Below are 16,959 nucleotides of genomic sequence, written 5' to 3' on the forward strand. Positions count from 1 at the left end.
ACGATTTGACACGCCAAAACCGAAACAAGCTGGTATTCTGGTAACATTGCAACAAAGAAATGTAAATACAATACAAATATAAACTCTGTGCACATGTGCAGCCTCTAGTTGCCAAAAGTTGCTAATTATTGATCAACAGACCTGTTTTCACAGTGAGGATTTGCGAGCTGTAACTTATTCTGCATTATACTGTCAATTGGACTATGTTCCAAAATGCTTCCATGATTACCATAGCAAAATTAACTACATCGGAAACACACAAATATTATCAGTTAAATGAATCTGCCTTTAAATATTACTGTACTATTTTTGTGGATGTAGATAGAAACTATTCAAGAGAGCGCATGTAAAATTTTTTTCACAATTTTCATGTGTTTCTTGTTCCAATTATTTTATCTATTTTAAGTGTCTATTTTAGAATAACTTCATATTCCTATAACATACTTTTATTTCCCTTCCTATAACATACTTTTATTTCCCTTTTATATGGTGCAATAATCATATTCCTATAACTTTTCTGTATTTTGCAATGTCATTTAGAAGCAACGCAGAATGATGTCATTTCACAGCCAAGTAGCAGGTGCGAAGAGGCCACTGTTGAATGTGTTAACACTGCCAATTCAAGCACATGCATGTGGTATTAAGATATGGGTTTTGTACCATTACATTTGGCAGCTAAATAGTTTTCATAGAATTATTAATTTTCAATATATTTTGAAGCAATGGGAACACTAAAACAACATCAACTATTAGTTTTCAAACTTGTAACCTGTTGAAAACCTCCTTGACAACAACAGGGTTGAGCTTGATGAGCTTGGGCAGAGCAGCGATCACTTCCTTCTTGCTGAGACCATTCAGAACAGGAATCAGGAATCTCACGTCTGACACGCGGGTGTGGTACAGTTCTCGAACACGAGCCACCAGCTCTGCACTTGGCGGTGCTGAAAATAAGAGGCCACATCATCAGCATACAATGCATTAAAATGAAACAAGATGCAGTCAGCAAAAATAATATCAGTGCTCAATCTCTCACCATAGGATCAGATCAATCATTTATTTAAAAATGCAATTACCACACACTATGTTGTACAAGAAATAGAACAATAAGAAACAATAAATGTAGCCTGTGAACAGGATTAGTAAACAGAGTAGAATGCCAAATATTTTGGGTGTACATATCGATGAAAGTTAGAGATCAGTAAATGAATCCAAAGCAGCCAACAATTTGCAACAAAATATGGTTTTATTCAATCTTTTACCATGCTTTCAACAGATGCAAACACATCTTTTTCGGTGGTGGTGGTGGTGGTGGTGGTGGTGGTGGTGGTGGTGGTGGTGGTGGTGGTGTGGGGGGGCAGGGGGGGGTGTCAACATTTAACCTGAAAACGGTGTAAAAGCAAAAACTACAAACTTAAAAACATACATGTCAAAATTCTGCATAGAGACTAGATCACCATAAAGGGGTGAGAGTATCACATATATCATAAAACATAACCAAAAGAATAAAAACTGATACAGAATTATCTGACAAGTCTTAATCAGGGGGAACACACATTTTAGAATGCATAAAGTGTGTGCTGAAAGCATATTTTCACTGAACAAATGTCAGAATGCTTCTTCACTATTTGGTGTTTTTCCAGTATAAAATTTTGTAAGTACTACTTTGCATTCTTTTGGTTCTGTTTTATGATATATGATATTTTCTGTATGCAACTGCGCACGCATAGATAAGTACAGTAATAGCAACAGATAACTGTTAAGCAACCACACAAGTGAAACTTTCTGGTGGATCAAAACTGTGTGCCAGACAGACTCAAACTCAGGACCTTTGCCTTTCATGGGCATGTGCTCTACCAACTGAGCTACCCAAGCATGACTTACGGCCTGTCCCCACAGCTTTACTTCTGCCAGTACCTCATCTCCTACCTTCCAAACTTCGCAGAACCTCTCCTGCAAAACTCCTGCGAAATTTGGAAGGTAGGAGACGAGGTACTGGCAGAAGTAAAGTTGCGGGGACGGGTTGTGAGTCGTGCTTGGGTAGTTTAGTTGGTAGAGCACTTGCCTGTGAAAGGCAAAGGCTCCAGTTCGAGCCTTGGTCCGGCACAAAGTTTTGCTCCACCAGGAAGTTTCAGATCAGCGTACACTCTGCTGCAGAGTGAAAGTTTCATTCTGGGAACCACATAAGTGGTAACACCGGTAGATGACGACTGGCTTGTGGCGAAAGTCAAAATGTTGTGCCCCAACTCGTCGCACTGTTATAACGTGATGGTGCCAAAAACAGTAGAGGACGATACTGACTAAATTCGAGGACTAGGTCTGCCAACTGTCCCGTTGACACAATTGACCGACACACTTATGTTGGTACCATTGCTGGGTTGGTGATCAGGCGAAGAAGTGTACACAATGTTGTTCGTCCCCAAATGCGGCTGGCAGTCGGTAATAGGCATACTGACTGCCCAACATCCTCCAAGCACGTGTTTGTAACTGATCACGGTTTCGGCACAAAATTCCTGGTAGGCACTGGCTCGGACCGAGTATATCGCCTCTAATGTCTACACCTCATAGTCGGCCACCGACCACTTTTCATCTGACAGCCGTTAACAACTCTTAAATTGCAATGTATGGCAATCAATGATTAGAGCTTAACTTCTAACTGTGCTGCCCATATGTGTGTGATTTCACCATCACGGACACCACCGATGCCGTTATCAGAACAGGTCTCCGGCTCACTACCGGCTGCTAACTGACATGGTAAATGCCTGTTTGGTGCACAGTGTGACTGGCCTTGGCGTCACCAGCTTCTACCACAGTGTATTAATACACAGCGCCAAGTCAATGAAGACTTTCAGTGGCGAGTATGTTGTACTACTGAGTGACTACCCAAATCTGACCAAACCACCCAGACATATACCGCACGATACATTGCACCATATTAAATAATGGACGGATCCCCCATGGTGTGCAGGCCTAGACATTTGGCTCCAGACTGTTTAACTATTGTGGAGCCAGAATTTGAGTCGATGTTACAAGAGGGCATAATAGGACCACCTAACAGACCGTGATTCTCAGCATTGCACTTGGTGCTAAAGAAAGCTGGAGCCTGGTGCCCATGTGGCACTATCACACACTTATCTCTCTAATAGTGCCAGACAGATACCCTGTACTGCTGTTCCGTGACTTCAATTGTGTGTTACATGAAGTCACCATGTTTACAGTCTTTGACTGCGCAAATGCTTACACCCAGATACCTGTAGCCACAGAAGACACATTGAAGACCACCATATTCATGCCTTTTGGTTTACACGAGAGCGTGTTTATGACCTTCGGCTTATGCAGTGCAGCACTCCTGGTGGTAAAGTGTGGAACTACTCGACTGCGATTCACTTGCTATGCACACATGACACTGCACTGTCACTGCACATCACAGCATTTCACATGAGTGCATGAAGGCTTGCTTGAAAACCACTTTTCATTGCAACTGGTTGGCTGCTTTGAATTCATTTACTGAAATTAATGAAAATTTGAACTGTAGAAACATATTACTGTGTTTTTGTCTACAGTCTGATGAAGCTTTCCATGGTACCCCATCCCCTGAAAAACATCTTCATAACTACTTCAGCCTACACCCTTTTGAACCTGCCTACTGTATTCAAGTCTTTATATCCCTCTACAATTTTCACCACACACACACTATTTCCAATTACAAAGCAGATGATTCATGGAAGCCTCAGGATCGGTCTTACCAATCAATTCTTTTTTTAGCCACATTCTGTCACGGATTCCTTTTTTTCCAACTCTATTCAGCACCTATCAGAAATTATTTAAACTACTTATGTAATTTTTAAGCAATCTTCTGTACCACATTTTGGAAGCTTATATTCTCTTCTTGTCTGAACTATTGTTTTCCACATTTCATTTCTGTCCAAGTTAGTCTCCACACAAGTACCCTAAGGAAAGACTTCAAAGCACTCATATCTATGTTTGATTTTAACAAATTTCTCTCTTCCGGAAATTTTTGCTTGTTGTTGACAGTCTACAAGTTATACCCCCTCTATTTCAATCATTGTCACTTATTTTGCTATCCAAATAGCAAAGCACAACAAGTACTCCCAGTGTAATTTCATCATTAAAAAAAAAAAAAAAAAAAAAAAAAAAAAAAAAAAAAAAAAAAAAAAGAGAGGGGCTTACAATGTTGTTGAAAGAAGTCACACCTTTTATTTCCTTTCCTTAAAAATGGCTGTTAGATGACCTTCAACAAATGTAAAGTTAAGGTAATATAAGGTAGTTGAATTATTAAGTTGATGCTGGCCAAATTTTATTAGGAAATTAGGCACTAAAAGTAGTAGTACTCTTCTGTTACTTTGGCAGAAAAATAACTTAAGCAAGAAAGTAACTGATTGTGGCTGAAGTAGAGAGGATACAAAATGTGGACTGGCAACATCAAATTTAAATTTAAGGATTAGAAAGCTTTTTGCAGCTATCTGTTTGGAGCATAGCCTTGTATGGAAGTGAAATGTGGACAATAAACACTGCAGACAACAAGAGAATACAAGTTTTTGGAGAATGCTGAAGATTTGATGCGAAGATCTAAGGTACAGAATCGAACTGAAGAGAGAAGCCATAGCCTGAGGCATCAAGGGATCAGAATTTGGTAATGGAAGGAAATGTGAGGGACCAAAAATTGTAAAGGTATACCAATACTTGACTACAGTAAGCAGATTCGAGTGGGTGTACAGACTGCACACCACCTCCTCTCAGAGCAGCCACCTTCTAGCTTAGAAAAGAAACAAACATTTAATGGGTTAACACGTCACAGAACTGACACGAGTCGATGGCAAGTTGCTAAAAGGGCCAGATAGAGCCTCTTCATTAATTATCAACAGTCACTACTCACAACACTGCACAAGGATCAACACTACATTCACAATGGCTATTTACTGCTACAGCATACAAGGGTGGTCCCATTTATTTTTCAACATAATCTCCTTTCAGCTCTAGACATTTTTCCCAGCAATGTTCAATATCCTTTTTATAATGAGAACTGTCTAACTCCTCAAAACAGCCATTAACTGCCGACATCACATCTTAATTTGTTGAAAATCTTCAACCTCCGAGACATTTTTTCAAATTTGGGGACAGAAATTACTCCGAGGGGGCTAAATATGGCGAATAGGGTGCATGAGGTAGCAATTCAAACTTTAATCCATTACTTACTATCAAAAACAGTCTTGATCAAAAGTTATTTATTCTGGTGACCGGTTTCGACCACAACTGTGGTCATCTTCTGACCAATAAGTAAGAACCACCAGGAGGATGTTCTTACTCATTGGTCTGAAGAAGACCACAGTTGTGGTCGAAACCGGCCACCGGAATAAATAATTTGTGATCAAGGCTGTTTTTGATAGCAAATATTTGTAATAACGTTGATCACTGTATACTCCCACAATGTATTCAAAAATATTTAACCCATTAATTTTGGCCATTGCAATAATGGACTTAGGAGATGGTGCATTGTCCTCAAGAAACAACACTTTCTTCTTGGCCAAATGGGCAATTTTTGCTTGATTTCTTCGGCAAATGTTGCAATAAATCTGCATAATATTCGCTGTTGATAATTTTCCCATTGTCAAGGTAGTCAATGGAAATTATCCCACACGCATTCCAAAAAAAAACGACGCCATGACCCTGCCTGCAGATGAAACGGTGTTACCTTCTTTAGAGTTGGTTCTCCAATGTGTGTCCACTGTTTTGATTGTTCTTTTCTTTCGGGTGTGAAGTGGTGGACCCATGTTTCATCCATGGTTATGAAAAAATATCTTCACGACACTGTTTTAGCTCGATTGTGAGCAAAAGCGGCACAAACCTTGCACACAGTTTTCTCATATCCAAACTTTCAGATAATATGCGATGTACCATAATTTTTGAAATGACTACTTTGTCTGCTAGCTCGTGCACTTTCAGTTGACGATCATCAAGTACCGCTTTGTGGAGTTTCTTCCCCATTTCTGGAGTCATCACCTCATTTGGTCGACCCCTGCGATGCTCATCTTAACAGCTCGTACACCTCGTCTGAACTCAGCTAGCCAATATTTTACTGTTGTCAATGAAGGAGCACTATTCCAAAGCAGAATCTACCTGAGCTTTAATATCAGTTGCACCGAGGCCTTTCAAAAGAAAATATTGTATCACATAACAATGACCAATTTTGTCCATTTTCACTTCACTCACAATGTTCACTATTGATGGCTGCCAAACAAATACTAAACAATGTGGCATCTTCAAACTTTCAACAAATGCTTCATAGATCGTATACTTTCTAATCCAGAGATATTTTTCAACAATGACTGCCACCTCTTGGTCAGGCCGGGTACTTATTGGACCATCATCGTACAATACTGTTACACAGCCAAGATTGGCAACAAGTGTAAACATTCCAGTGCAGTCAGCTGACTTTCAAAAATCCCAGAGGGGCCAAGATAAATTTTGTGATCTGCAAATTGTGCTGATTATGACAGAATGAAGAGGTTCACAAAACAGACAAACTAGGAGAACTGCACGAAAGAAGACTTTAGACTCAAGACCACAACAAACACAGACCACAACAAACACAACAAATCACACAGTCTACACTAGCACATTCAACAACGGACAGTGAGAAGTTAAAGAGTCAGCACTAACTCTTTTCGGTGAGGATGTGGATGACGCGGGTGACGAGCGTCTCGGCACCCTTGGGGCACTCCTCCACCAGGCGGAGCAGCTGTGGGGAGTCCATGCCCATCCCTCTGACCGGCTGCTCCAGCAGGCGCAGGATGGTTCGCTTCATGTCTGCTGCCGTCTGCACGTACACTCTGGCCAGTCTGCAAGCAGGCACTGCAAATAGTTCCCAGATCTCTCTCTCTCTCTCTCTCTCTCTCTCTCTCTCTCTCTCTCTCTCTCCCCCCCCCCCCCCCCCCACACACACACACAAACACACTACAGACAAAATAAAGCATAGCATTAATTTTTGCATTATCCACCTTGCAAACCAGTAAGCATAGCATTACTGATCCCCTTATACATCACAAAAGACCATGACAGCAAAATCAGAGATATGAACTCACACAGACGTATGTCAACACTCATTCTTCTCACAAACGGATTACAAGTAAAGCAGAAATGGGAGGGAGTGCACTTGTGTACTTTGCTGAGTATAAATGCAAATGTGGATCCAGTGTAGATGTTACCTCTAAGTTGGCTACTTGCTGACAACCTCCATCAGACCAATTCTTTGTTAATCTTGATAAAATCATTTACATAGTTCCTAATATGACCTACTTATTCTGTTAAGAGTTCATACTATTTGGCATTTAGCATTTCATGCCTTTCTTACCCTAGTATTATAAGAGAACAGGTTTTCACCTATTTCAAAATATTACTCAAGACAAACAGAAGTGGCTCAGTCCTCTGACTTAGGAATTATTTGCACCATTCTTCTTGATTTTTTAAATTGTTATTTTGAGGTATAAGTGCATGGCTGGGCTACTGGTCTGACTGCAGGTAGAGTACAGCATTTTTTTTGTTGCAGCTTGGTAGCCTAAAAAAAAAAAGCGTCTCCACTTGTCTGGCACTGAACCTGGAACCTCCTGGTTCAGAGTCTAGTTGTGTGTGTGTGTGTGTGTGTGTGTGTGTGTGTGTGTGTGCGCGTGTGCGTGCGTGCGTGTGTGTGTGGGGTCTAATTTTGATTAAGGCCTCACTGGCCGAAAGCTATATTTGTGACAATCTTTTTGTTGTGCCTATCTGCGACTCAGCATCTCCACTATACGGTGAGTAGCAACTTTCCTTTTCACAGTACTGAGTAGGTACTAACTGTTGATGTCGAGTCTCCTGCAAAAAACTGTAATTTAATTTTTACATAACTGGATGAAAAAAAGATTGAATCTGCAACAAGGTTTGATCACAGGGTATTCCACCCAAAGGAACAGTTAAAGAAGGTGTATATTTGGCATAGTCCACTGTAATGGGAAGGAACGAAAAGAAAGAGACTTAAGAACTAAGGGTATTCAAATTTTTAGTAATCTTGAAAAATTAGTTACATAATTAACTTTTTTTTGTTTGCTACACAAATGCTCACACACAATGAAAAAGCCCACTGAACAGCAACATGAACATTGCAGGCATGTAAAGCCAATCCAGATAACTTCTTTCGCCACTTAATCACCATGGACAAATGCTGGGTGTACCGTTACGACCCTGAGACAAAAGAGCAAAGCAGGCACTGGAAATGTGTGGATTCACCATTGTAAAAGAGCAAATCAAAATCATTGTTGGCCAAGGTTAGTAAGTATTTTCGGAACTGCCACATGGTGCGGCTAATAGTTTATGCTCATCATCACTAGCATAACATCAAATTCTCAAGATGAAGCATTGCAGCAATCTGCCTTTGCTCCACAACAACCCCTATCTCATTATGTACAGGAACGAATACACACACACACACACACACACACACACACCACCACCACCACCACCACCACCACCACCACCTTTGGGCTATCAAACTGCCTCACCCAATGCGTTTTCCAGGGTTGCTTTACCTTTCCTCAGATGAAGAAACCATTTTATGGCAGGCATTTGCATAATGACGACGGCGTGGCTATCAATGTGCAAACATTTCCTGAACAGTGAAAATACAGATTTCTCGAGCCGAGGTTTCTGTCAAGTTGTCCATCACCAGAAGAAATTTCTCTCACTAAAGGGTGAATGAATACGTAGAGAACAACTAACACAAAGATTCACCAAGTTTATACTCTATAGAAAGAACATGGGATTTCTCTGTTGTGCGCTATCCACGAATAAGGAAACTACAGGATAAGAAACACTCGCACGTATTGATACAAATGTTTGCTCTTCCCTCAGGGCTTGTCGAAGTACCGAGCAGTCAGAAAAGGCAGCTTTGCCAGCCACTCACTCGTGAATCATCTCCTCATTCAGCGGCAGCAGTGCGAGGTACAGGTACAGGCAGGCACGCACGGCCTCCTCGTTCCAGGGAGTCGCTGCAACTTCACCGGTCGTACTTCGGCACTCTATTACAGGTATTGTCGACTTGTGGCGGCCGCGGTCCGGTCCGAACAGCACATCAGGTGGACTCGGCAGGCGGAGGAAGCTCAAGTACAGCATTGCGTACTCCTCGATGATTGATCGCAGTTCCCCACGCTCGTAGAGCTGCGTAACGGCATCCAGAGCCCTCGTTCGAACCTGTACAGTGATCAGAACACATTCCAGCATTTGATATATCAGGTTCTCTCAGCACGATTGATTAATGGCAGACTTCCAGGCTGTCAGATCGGTTTGCATTTCCACTTTTACCCAATATTTCAATAATTGACCAGGGGAGGGAGCCGGGCAGGGGGAGGCGGCAGATGACAGAAAAAATAGACCCCTGAGAATTTCAGGGTAAAGGGGGAGGGAGTGGTGAGATTGTGTGCAGGAGGTGAGATACCATACCAGTCCTCACTCTTTTGGCTGCCAAACCCTATTTTACAACATAATCTCTGTTCCGACCGAATGCTTTATGCTACCCTACTGGTCGATGTCAAAGCAGATATCTTGCTGCATCAATAATGTCCCCATTCTTTATGACTGCTTCCCACATAGTGCATACTTCATTGGGCCAAACAGAAGGAAGTCGAAAGGTGCAGGATCTGGGCTGCAGGGTGGATGAGGAAGAACAGTCCAAAGATGTTTTGTGAGCTTCTCTCATGTGCGCAGACCTGTGTGAGGACTTGCGTCGTCATCGAGAAATAGAAGTTGGTTTGTATTTTTGTGATGATGAACACATTGCAAGTGTCACAGCTGTGTGTGGCTGGCTGGCAGGTACGCAGGAGCTCTGACACATTTGCAGAAGAATCCCCACCCTGATGACTGTCATCTTCTTCAGGTGCTGGCGGTCATGCTGTGATATGTACTCGGTGCGTGGACTCTATCTGGACTGAACTATTTTAAGTCTCTACCTTTCTTCAGTGTGTTAATTAAGAAAAGAGTTAATGGATTCACATGTCACAGTGTATGCAGAACACCCACACACAAAGCACTCTATCTCCAAACAACTGAAAGAAGGTTTAGGCTCTGGCATTTAGTGTGCTAAGATCTCAGCAGCCATTACCTCCACCAGAGCTAGGAAGTGTTTAGAGAATGCGTGTTTTCACGGAACAGTGCAGGCTGTGAAAAACGAATGACCATCAGTGGGAAGTTGAAATCAGCTATAAATAACAGTACTTCACAGTCTGGTCGGAGTCAAGTTAACAAATACAAATAATGGTGTAACTCACAGCACCGGAACAAGATGACTGGGTCGGTAGTCTAAATATTGTGCAAAAATGGAAAAATATATACTTGGTTGAACACAATGAAGTAAACCGTTAAGTTATAAGAGAGAGTCAACTGAAATGTAGATACATTATTTTAAATGGATTTTTTCACAAGAAAAAGTAATGGCTTTACCTTATCAGTGGACTGTAATACTGTTACAGCATAAATAATGGAACCTTGAGAAGGTGGCTAGTCAAGCGAAATTATGCAACATGTTGTAACTGAATTCTTGACAGCGTAATGTGTCGTCCCAGTGAAAATTTGTCAGTAAATGAAAGCTGTTTATGGTGTCTGTGTTGAAGAGAGCACTGTGCGCCATTGGTCCACTAGAATTTAAACTTGGAGGGAACGTCTGACTTCTGTGACAGACAGTTTAACAGCCCATGACAGCAATGTTGGTCTTTAATATGGAACATCAGGTAATTCGGACAGTTACATCACAGCGATGAAAGCTTCGGTACGATGGCTAATGTGAGTCCAAAAGCAAAATGCAAATGCTTTCCTTCAAGGTGACAATTCCAAATCACATACACCTGAAATTACAACCACAGCACGATTTCAGAGACTGAAGTTCACCACTATATGGTATCCTATATACAGCCTAGATTTGGCACAATATGACTTGCATCTGCTTCTGAAAATGGAAGGAGGTCTGCAGGGGCACATTATAAATCTGATGGAGATGAGAGTTGTGGGGTTGGTTGCAGAAAACTATTTAATTGTTGGCTGAAGCATATCTAATTGTCTGTTAACATGGGCAAAAGCGAATATTGATAATTACAGAGCATACTCTGAGGATTATCTCTGTGCTTGATTTGTTAAAATATTCTCATCATTGCTTTTCATTCAGCACAAGTGCAAAAAGAGATAACAGTACAAACCATTCCGAAAGAGAAACATCATACAAACCTATCCTCAGTATGTGAAGATTTTCAAGTCACAGTTATCTGAAACAGCCAGGATCGATTGCAAATAGAAAACATAAATCTGAGTGGAGAGAATATGAAACTAGTAACTAGATTTGGGTGACTAGGTAGCAGAATAAGAGAATGGTAGATCTTGCCAGGAGGTTAGACATAGAATTGCACATCAACATGAGGAAATCATGCTGGTTGGTTTAACAGATTGTTCACTTGTTGCATTTTACTGACCAGTTCCCCTTGTGATTTATGCCCAAAACTGCCACTGTCATGTGCAATGCATTTTTCAGCTTTTGAACATTTATGTTGTGTTGCTGATCACAGCACATCTCTACAGCTTCCTAAAAATATGCACAAGCATTTATAAAATGTAGGCAAGCACCCCTACCTTTCTTTGCTTTTACACACTGTTTAGAATCATCTTCACAAAGAACAGTCTAGTAAACAAATGTTGAACTACCTCAGTGGACATGCAGAATAGCACAGCCTCTATAGAGCCACAGCCCAGGATAGGTCTGGCAAAAATCACAAGGAATGTGCAAATGCTCCATTCTGTTCCTAGCAGACAATGCTGCAGCTTCACAGTAATAAGGAGAGAAATAGGGATGAGAAAATAACGTGTAGCTGTGTTGGTGGAATAGAAGACGTCTAGTAGTGGAGTGGGAGCAGGGAAGGAGATTAGTAGGTGGCATACAGGGACCAGCAAAGTTTTATACTGGGGGAATTACAGCAACGCAGGATGTGTTGCAGGGACAGTTCCCACTTGCACAATTCACCTCATAAGCAGTATCTTTCTTTTTATTTTTCTTTGAATTCTGTATTTGTTATCAAATGGAAATGCTAGCTAACACATTTATAACAATCTTTTCAAATAAAGATAACATGTTTCAATTTTTTTTATGAATTTCAAGAAAATGAATTAAAATTTGATACAGAAATGCAAACTGTCTCCCTAAATGGAGACGAGAGGGAGGAGAGGGAGGAGGAGGAGGGGGGAGGGGGGAGGGGGGAGGGGGGAAGGATGCATGCACGCACACCCATATATCAATAATACTGGTCAATCTATTGACATAAGAAAAGGAATTTATTTTCTGATTTGCATTTTAGTACCAAATTTTGATTTAGTGACAATACTCACATTCCAGAATGAGATTTTCACTCTGCAGCGGAGTGTGCGCTGATATGAAACTTCCTGGCAGATTAAAACTGTGTGCCTGACCGAGACTCGAACTCGGGACCTTTGCCTTTCGCGGGCAAGTGCTCTACCATCTGAGCTACCGAAGCACGACTCACGGCCGGTACTCACAGCTTTACTTCTGCCAGTATCTCGTCTCCTAACTTCCAAAATTTACAGAAGCTCTCCTGCGAACCTTGCAGAACTAGAACTCCTGAAATAAAGGATATTGCGGAGACATGGCTTAGCCACAGCCTGGGGGAGGTTTCCAGAATGAGATTTTCACTCTGCAGCGGAGTGTGCGCTGATATGATAGGAGACGAGATACTGGCAGAAGTAAAGCTGTGAGTACCGGGCGTGAGTCGTGCTTCGGTAGCTCAGATGGTAGAGCACTTGCCCGCGAAAGGCAAAGGTCCCGAGTTCGAGTCGCGGTCGGGCACACAGTTTTAATCTGCCAGGAAGTTTCATATCAGCGCACACTCCGCTGCAGAGTGAAAATCTCATTCTGGAAACCTCTCCCAGGCTGTGGCTAAGCCATGTCTCCGCAATATCCTTTATTTCAGGAGTGCTAGTTCTGCAAGGTTCGCAGGAGAGCTTCTGTAAAGTTTGGAAGGTGGGAGACGAGATACTGGCAGAAATAAAGCTGTGAGTACCGGGCGTGAGTTGTGCTTCGGTAGCTCAGATGGTAGAGCACTTGCCCGCGAAAGGCAAAGGTCCCGAGTTCGAGTCTCGGTCGGGCACACAGTTTTAATCTGCCAGGAAGTTTCAATACTCACATTCTCACACCACCAGTGATTAAAATAAAAAAGTCAAAAAATGTTACTTTTATTAAAAAATAAAGCAGGTGCTATTAGTGAGAATTGAGACAGTAACTAAACATTTAGACGACTCTTATACTGGGTACTCTGTTAAAATGCTAGAATTGTTTTTCATGTAATGGTACTGAAAAAATCTGCAATTTATATTTCAGAGTTTTTTTTTAGCAGTGCGTCAGTGATTTTGGAAACTGACCCGCAAACCCCTGATTTTTTAAAGGACTGAACTCCCTTACATAAACTGCTTCAAACTTATGATTACTTCACAAACAAGTTAATGTGTTCAATATTTGACATTAATAAGAAAGAAAGAGTTCACAGAAGTTCAAAATTGTGTCTAAAGTTTGTTGGAAGTAGCTAAGTGGTCTCATTACCAAACATTAGATGAGTATAGTCTGGGTAATTTGCACTCTATTTTAAGTGAAAGCTGGTATTTCATTTGTCTCAATGTTCATGTCATTCTTCCTTCTGAATTGCATCTCTTACAATTACATATTTTTGCAAGTGTCTTGAATGTATATGTGGGTACCATCTGCAAAATGTTTTGCAAATAGAATTACTGGTAAAATAAGTAACAAATTGAAACATTGTGCCTGATGCTGAAGTTTACTGCATGAACAGCGAAAACATAGTAAGCGATAAACTGTTTTTATCAATTTGGGGTGGGATTGAACAAGAAAAAAAGAGTTGCGAAGGTTTGAAATTGGGTGTAAAGTTTGTTGGAAGTAGCGTAATTTGTGCACCTCATTTTGTTACCTCACTCACTGTGTTAAACCTTTACCATAAGATTATACATCTTTATGGGGAGAGTATGATGGCATTTTCAATTTTTAAATTAGGCCAATAATTACATGAAATACTGAAAATTAAATTTTTGTTGCCCTCTGATAACCACTGAGGCTACGTGCAACCTGAGCGTGCACTGGGTTAGCCATTTAGTGATATAAATGTCTCTGACGGACCTTCAAAACATGCACATGTTAACAAAACTGAAGGGAGACCCATTTGTAAGATTGCCTTGTTAGCTAGTACCTAGTTTTATTGAAAGCTGTTTTAGTTACAACAATTTTACATCTCACTTCCAGGCAGGTCCTATCATTTGAAGATACTCAAAGGTACTACCTCATTTCCAATTACATCCATCCTTATTCACATACAATTTTTGCACTTTACAACATACCAAAATTTCAGTTTCTGCTTTTTATTTTCATATTATATGTTTTCATACACCCTGTGCATGACTCCTAGGCCTTTAGAAGGCTGTGTTCCAATTATATTAACATATATAAGCATAATAATCTAAGAATGGAAAATTCAGGATAGAATAAGATAATATCATGAAATGGATAGTTGCTACTCATAATATAGGGGAGATGGTGCTAAAGTCCCAGATAGGCACAACAAAACGACTGTCAGAAAGTAAGGCCAACAAGGCATTCATCAAAAATAGACACCTCCCCCCCCCCCCCACACACACACAAACTTTTTGTTGTGCATACCTGCGATTCAGAATCTCTGCTGTATGATGAATAGCAACTATTCTTTTCATAATAATCTAAGCATTTTTATGCTTTCCCTTTTAATAGCTGTTCCGTCCAGATGTTTATATTAGATCTCCACTGTATAAATTAAACAGAAGGGTCAACATCTTTATACATTCTCACAAGTTACGTATCACTGTCTTATTTTAATAACTTCTGAATAATTCATAAAAAGCTGCTCAGTTATTTTCCCCAACTCTGTGATCTATCATAATATACCTTACAACTTCCATCATCTTAAGCCAATATACATTATGTGATCTAAAGTGCCCAGACACCCCAGAAAAAAACATATGTTTTTCATATTAAGTGCATTGTGCTGCCACATACTGTCAGGTACTCCATATCAGCGACCTCAGTAGTCATTAGACATCATGAGAGAGCAGAATGGGACACTCCGTGAACTCACAGACTTTTAACGTGGTCAGGTGATTAGGTGTCACTTGTGTCATACATCTGTACATGAGATTTCCACACTCCTGAACATCCCTAAGTCTACTGTTTTCAAAGTGGTAGGGAAGTGGAAACGTGAAGAGACAGCACAAAAGAGTACAGGCCGACCTCATCTGTTGACTGACAGAGACTGCCGACAGTTGAAAAGGGTCATAATGTGTAATAAGAAGATATCTATCCAGACCATCACATAGGAATTCCAAACTGCACCAGGATTCACTGCAAGCACAGTTAGGTAGGAGGTGAGAAAACTTTGAGGTCATGGTCGAGCGGCTGCTCATACGCCACACATCATGCCGGTAAATGACAAACTATGCCTCGCTTGATGCAAGGAGCATAAACATTGGACGATTGAACAGTGGTAAAATGTTGTGTGGAGTGACGAATCACAGTACACAATGTAGCGATTCGATGGCAGGGTGTACATATGGCGAATGCCCAGTGAATGTCATCTGCCAGCATGGGTAGTGCCAACAGTAAAATTCGGAGGTGGTGGTGGTATGTTGTGGTCGCGTTTTTCACGGAGGGGGGCTTGCATCCCTTGTTGTTTTGCATGGCACTATCACAGCACAGGCCTATATTGATGTTTTAAGCACCTCCTTGCTTCCCACTGTTGAAGAGCAATTCGGGGATGGCGATTGTACCTTTCAACAAGATCGAGCACCTGTTCATAATGCACGGTCTGTGGTGGATTGGTCACACGACAATAACACCCTGTAATGGACTGGCCTGCACAGAGTCCTGGCCTGTATCGTATGGAACATCTTTTGGATGTTTTGGAACACTGACTAGGTGCCAGGCCGCACCGGTCAACATCGGTACCTCTCCTCTGTGAAGAATGGGCTGCCATTCCCCAATAAACCTTCCAGCACCTGATTGAACGTATGCCTGCATTCGTGGAAGCTGTCATCAGGGCTAAGGGTGGGCCAACACCATATTGAATTCCAGCATTACCAATTGAGGGCACCACAGATTTGTCAGTCATTTTCAGCCAGGTGTTTGGGTACTTTTGGTCACATAATGTACATTGTCAAAAGCTTTATTGAAATCAAATACACCTACAAATGAGAGTAAATAAATTGTGTGCATTTATTCATACAGTTTTCTTAAGCTAATTAATACTTCTCTAGTTCCTCATCCTTCCTAAAACCAAATTGATCTTCAAGGAGGTTTCGTGTGATATTGTGTCACTTCTGATGCTCATCAACATCTCCTAAATATAGCATAGGAAGCTTGCTTTATTATGATCTTCACACTTGTCTGATGTGGTTGTTTTAGGTATTCATAACAGAACTTAATTTTTAACAGTAATGGAAATTCCTGGCTGGAGCAATACGTAAATTTACGGAAAGGCAACCATTCATCATAGCGAATCGATGTGTGAAGCAAAGAGACACAAAACAGAAAACAGCATTCTTGTAGGATTGGTAACCCCATAAAGCAGCTGTGTTAGCGACCCTAAAATGAGTTTCTTGTAAGGAGATGCAGAACGCTTTCTCCTGGACCAGGAGCTGTATTACTTCCAAATGTGATTTTGTATCCATTTAAATTCCACTGCAACATAGAAGTTCCTGAGGGAGCCAATGATTAGTGATGGTTGGTCTTTTCTTTCTCCCTCAGAGGCGGTGATTTAGCCGGAAGGTCTGGGGGTACATTAGCTGGTTCCCGGCTTTCTGGTTCATCCAATTGGAAGTCCAATCCTCAAGAGC

The 16,959-nt window shown here is 41.2% G+C and overlaps 1 protein-coding gene across 1 annotated transcript in view; it reads right to left on the reverse strand.

Annotated features, from left to right (window-relative positions):
- Nucleotides 1–16,959, reverse strand: part of LOC126106422 (symplekin) — a 117,003-nt gene that overhangs the window by 25,525 nt on the left and 74,519 nt on the right. The window contains exons 14-16 of the mRNA XM_049912698.1: nucleotides 8,948–9,234; nucleotides 6,679–6,857; nucleotides 770–941 (exon numbers count right to left, since the gene is read on the reverse strand). Coding sequence (XP_049768655.1) covers nucleotides 770–941; nucleotides 6,679–6,857; nucleotides 8,948–9,234 — 638 coding nt within the window. The remainder of the gene's footprint in view (nucleotides 1–769; nucleotides 942–6,678; nucleotides 6,858–8,947; nucleotides 9,235–16,959) is intronic.

This window comes from Schistocerca cancellata, chromosome 10 (genome assembly GCF_023864275.1).
Source record: "Schistocerca cancellata isolate TAMUIC-IGC-003103 chromosome 10, iqSchCanc2.1, whole genome shotgun sequence".
Lineage (NCBI taxonomy): Eukaryota > Metazoa > Arthropoda > Insecta > Orthoptera > Acrididae > Schistocerca > Schistocerca cancellata.